At 54.3% G+C, this 4,521-nt stretch overlaps 1 protein-coding gene across 1 annotated transcript in view; it reads left to right on the plus strand.

Annotated features, from left to right (window-relative positions):
- ADAM33 (ADAM metallopeptidase domain 33) overlaps nucleotides 1-4,521 on the plus strand; it is a 15,935-nt gene that overhangs the window by 6,878 nt on the left and 4,536 nt on the right. Inside the window, 5 exon segments of the mRNA XM_009332712.1 lie at nucleotides 813-816; nucleotides 1,288-1,396; nucleotides 1,937-2,141; nucleotides 3,094-3,171; nucleotides 4,110-4,238. Of these exon segments, the coding sequence (XP_009330987.1) occupies nucleotides 813-816; nucleotides 1,288-1,396; nucleotides 1,937-2,141; nucleotides 3,094-3,171; nucleotides 4,110-4,238 (525 nt within the window).

Raw genomic sequence — 4,521 nt, forward strand, 5'->3', positions numbered from 1 at the left:
TGGAAGTATTTAAAAGACGTGTAGATGAGGTGCTTAGGGACATGGTTTAGTGGGCACGGTGGTGTTGGGTTGACGGTTGGACTTGATGATCTTAGAGGCCTTTTCCAACCTTATTGTTTCTATGATTCTATGATTATTGCCACCCCTCTCCGGAGCAGGAGCCACGTTGGGTCTCAGCGCTGTGGAGTCTCTATGCCCCCTGCCTGTGGGGCTGAAGGGTGGTGGATGGAGGGGTTGTGCTGTCCCCATCCAGGGTTGGGGTCAACATCCGTGGGGCTGGCATGGAGGGCTGGGGGTGCTGTGCACACACACTCACAGGTGCCCGGTCCTCTGCTGTGCACAGCCCGTCTACCCTCTGCCTATGGTCCCCACGCTGCATACAGCCCATACATTACATACAGCCCCCGTGCTGCATATGATCCCCGTGCTGCACGTGACTCCATATGCTGCAAGTGTCCTCCACGCCGTAGTGCAGCCCATACACTACATATAGCTTCAGCACTGCATATGGCTCATGCACTGCATAGGCCGTATATGGCCTCCTTGCTTTAGTTAGCCCATATTCTGCATGTGGCCCTCACACTGCCTACAGACCCTATACTGCATATGGCCCATAGGTGATGTGGCTCATAAGCTGTACATGGCCAGATGCTTCGTATGGTTGTTACACACTTCATATATATATATATATATATATACACTTTATATGGCCACAGACTGCATACAGCCCCCGTGCTGCATACAGCCCCCACTCTGCATACGGCCCATATCTCATATGCTCCATATGGCCGTCTGCTGTGTATGGCCCCCAGCTGCGTACGACCCCGTGCTGCATAGGGCCCCCACACTACCTATGGCCACGTGCAGCCACGTGCTGCACCCTGCCCCTGGGCGCACTACAGCCCCCGTACCCACACTCCCAACACCCCGCTCGCACCCACGTAGACCCCCCCCTACTGCTCCCACCCCATACAGGGCACATAGGTCTCCATTTGCATAGCGGTGCTGCCACCCCCAGGGCCAGCACCTGTGGGTGCCCCCAGGAGAGCTGCAGCAGGCACGGGGGAAATCCTCCCCCACAGCCAAAATTCTCTGCTAGACCCCAGAGAAAAGGGGATTTCACCCCCGTTGTGCTGTTCTTGGCCCAGCACCCGCAGCAGCAGCTCTCCGGGAGACTTTTCCATGGTGTTTTCTCCAGAAGCATCCAGCCACTGCTCCCGGTTTAGGTACTTCTCCCTGCTGGCTGCTTTCCCCATCCCACCCGGGACCTTTCCTCCCTCCCTGCAGGTGCCTGGCCGGCCCCGGACGCCTGTTTCCAGGACGTGAACATGGCTGGCAACACCTACGGCAACTGCGGCAAGGACAGCCAAGGGCGATATGTGAAATGTGACAAGAGGTGGGTGCAGCGTTGGCACCCATGGGTGCCCCATCTCCTCCTCCTGCACCCGCAGCCCCCCGCTGCCCACCCCTGCGACGGGGCTGGTGAGACCCTACCCCGGCCTCCTGGCATCACCCTTTGGGCCAGCTCCGTTTGGCACCTGAGGAAGCCACCAGGTCCTTCCTGGGCTCAGTCTCCATCACTGCTGGGAGGTTGTCCCACCAGGCATCACCTCCCAGCCCAGCCTGAAGGGAAAATCAAAGACAGCATCAGCAGGAGATGCTATTAAGGGAGCGTGTGCTCTCCAGTATTCCCAGTTAGACCAGAGATGTTAGAGAGATCCCCCCGCCTGTTCCCTCCAGCATTTCTCTATGCTCTCCATGATTTATCTAAGTCCTTTCCGAACCTGCTGAGCCTCTCCCATCACAACCTCCCATGGCCATAAATTCAGGGGGAGGTGAGTCAGGAAGCAGCGGGGCAGGGGATGATGGGGCAGGGAGGGTGAAGGAGCGGATACCCACATCTCCTGCCCTCACCTCGGCTGTGTCCTGCTCCTAGGGATGCTATGTGTGGCAAGATCCAGTGCCAGAGCTCAGCTAAGAAGCCCCAGGGGACCAACACTGTCTCCATCGACACCACCATCCGCTTCAATGGGCGGGAGGTGAAGTGCCGAGGCACCTACATGTACACCGCAAAGGACGATGAGGAAGACCTCTCTGACCCTGGGCTGGTGATGACGGGGACAAAATGCGGAGATGGGATGGTGAGTACCTCTTCCTAGGGCTGGGGTCTCCTCCAGGAGATCAGCTCCTTGGCTCTTGTCCCAGCTCCAACGTAGATATTGGTTCTTCTCTGCGTTACAGCCGGACTGTGGGACGTGGTTCCCCCCACACTTGCAGGCATTGCCATTGATGACATGTCAACCGGGACATTTCTAGACATCACCAGATGCTTGTGTGTAGGCCACCAAATTCTTCTCTCTGGCCTCCATGCTTCTTTACCGATTTAATACATAGTGGAGCAACCCCAAGAATTGCATGCCCCAGGACTTGATGGATGAGGCTTCCTCCTATGAATAAACTGTTTCCCAGGGGAAAGCTGTGTTGGGAATCAAGATGACAGATCCAAACAGATGCTGCTAACTGAGCATTAGTCTCTTTTACAGCCCCTGCATCTCCAAGTACTTTACAGAGGGTCAGTTCAGCTGAGAAAGGGCAGAAGCCCGGTAGACAACACGGTAGCAGGGATGCACGCCAGACAGAGCTGGCTGCGGAGATATGGCCTTTGCTATTTGGCATTTTAATTGTGAAATTTTCATCCCAGTTTGGGATGGAAGGCCAAAATGTCGACATTTTCATGGGAAAGGATGGCTGGTTTTGAAATCCAGTGTTGGTTTTTTTGGCTGGTGCCTGCGTTTTAGGGCCAGATGGGAAATGCCTTCTCCAGGAGCTACCAGGTGGGTTGTCAGGGGAGGGGGTGGGAGTGGTGGTGGCTGGTGTCCGCTGAGCCATCCTGGATGGGGGAGTGGCAGAGGTTTCCTGGGCTGTGCTGAAAATCGGAGTGAAATGCATTGACCTGGAACAATACGATTTAACCAACCTGCATTTTCCAACAGACAACATCCTTCCAGAGGACTTCCATCTGTGAAGCCAGAAGATCACTGTCCCCCCTCTCTCTGGTCTTTATCTAACCTCAGCTTCTTGGCTCTCTCTCAGGTTTGCAAAGATCGCCGGTGCCAGAATGCCTCCCTTTTTGAGCTGGAAAAGTGCGTTTCGCGGTGCAACGGCCATGGGGTGAGTTATTGCCTGAGACCTACAGCAGGCTCCTGAGATGAGCGCAGAGTCTTAAGCAAAACCAAGTGTCTCCCACAGGGATGAGCCTTGCAATGCAGTGGGCATCTGCTTCTCATAACTGTCTAATGCATCAGCTGTGGGTGAGACTGAGCTGAGATCTTCGCTCACCCGTGTCCAAGTTAGAGGAAGAAGATCATTTGTGATGCAAGGACCATCTGCAAAATTTGGATCAGGGTCCAAGTTCAACTGGAGGGCGTTTAGAGCTCAGAGCAGGTGCCTGTTCCCTCTGAGAGCAAAGCAAGGGTTAGAAACACAACTGGGACTGCAGAAAGGCAGGGAAATGGTTCAGCGAATAGAAAGAGCCACTATTGTCCAAAGCTTAAAGGCTACAAAGATTTGACCTCTGCAGAACGCAGGGCTTTGTCAGATAAGGCACCAACAACCTGCTGTAGAAAGTCACTGCTGGATTACGTAGAGAAATGGGGTAGGTAGAACACCCAAATTTACCTTTCCATTCTGCTCAGCATCGTTAAGGCTCTTGGTTTGGATTCTCTGCTTCAGAAATGCTATGGTTTAATGGGAAAGACCCTGAGGGGAAGGTGTTTAACAAACTTCTGGCCCAGCACAAAGTATTAAGAGCATCAGGCTTATCTAGTCAAGCAGTTTGAAAACTGAGGGTATAAGATACCTGTCTTCAAGGTTTCTGCAAAGGGCAGGGAAATAAAAGTATCAGCTGGAAAATACCTCTGTATATTGCAATCACAGATTTGAGGGCAACACAGACACGATCCAAGTGATGTTCAAGGGGTAACTATTGGCAGGGGTTAAGCTCCTTCAGCCCAGACTCCTGCCATTGGCCATCTGCTCTCTTCCCCACCGTACAGGCCATCGTTTCCATACATCCCTTGTGGTCTTCAACCCTCCTTCACTCTCTGCAGGTCTGCAACAGCAACAAGAACTGCCACTGCGATGCCGGCTGGGCTCCCCCCTACTGCGAGAAGCCGGGCTTGGGTGGCAGCGTGGACAGTGGCCCTGTGCAGCGTGACAGTGAGTCGTGACTTCTCATCTGGTGCCTTGTGCTGCTGGTGGGGCTGGAGTGATGCCACGAGACGGGGAAATGGGGCGATAAAGCTGCTGACAGCTCTGCTCCCAAATGTGCTGGGTTGGGCCCATTCAGGCAGACTCACAGCCTGTGCCCAGCTCTGGTTGCTTGGTGGCCACTCGTTTTTATCAGAGGCCACCGGATGGTACTGCTCCCTTTTTGGAGGTGTGGTCAGCAATGATGTCTCTAGCCTGGGTGGCCGGGAATGGGCTGATGGGATCGACGTTTCCATCGAGTGAAGCCGGAGG

The sequence above is a fragment of the Pygoscelis adeliae genome, unplaced genomic scaffold (genome assembly GCF_000699105.1).
Source record: "Pygoscelis adeliae isolate BGI_AS28 unplaced genomic scaffold, ASM69910v1 Scaffold29, whole genome shotgun sequence".
NCBI lineage: Eukaryota > Metazoa > Chordata > Aves > Sphenisciformes > Spheniscidae > Pygoscelis > Pygoscelis adeliae.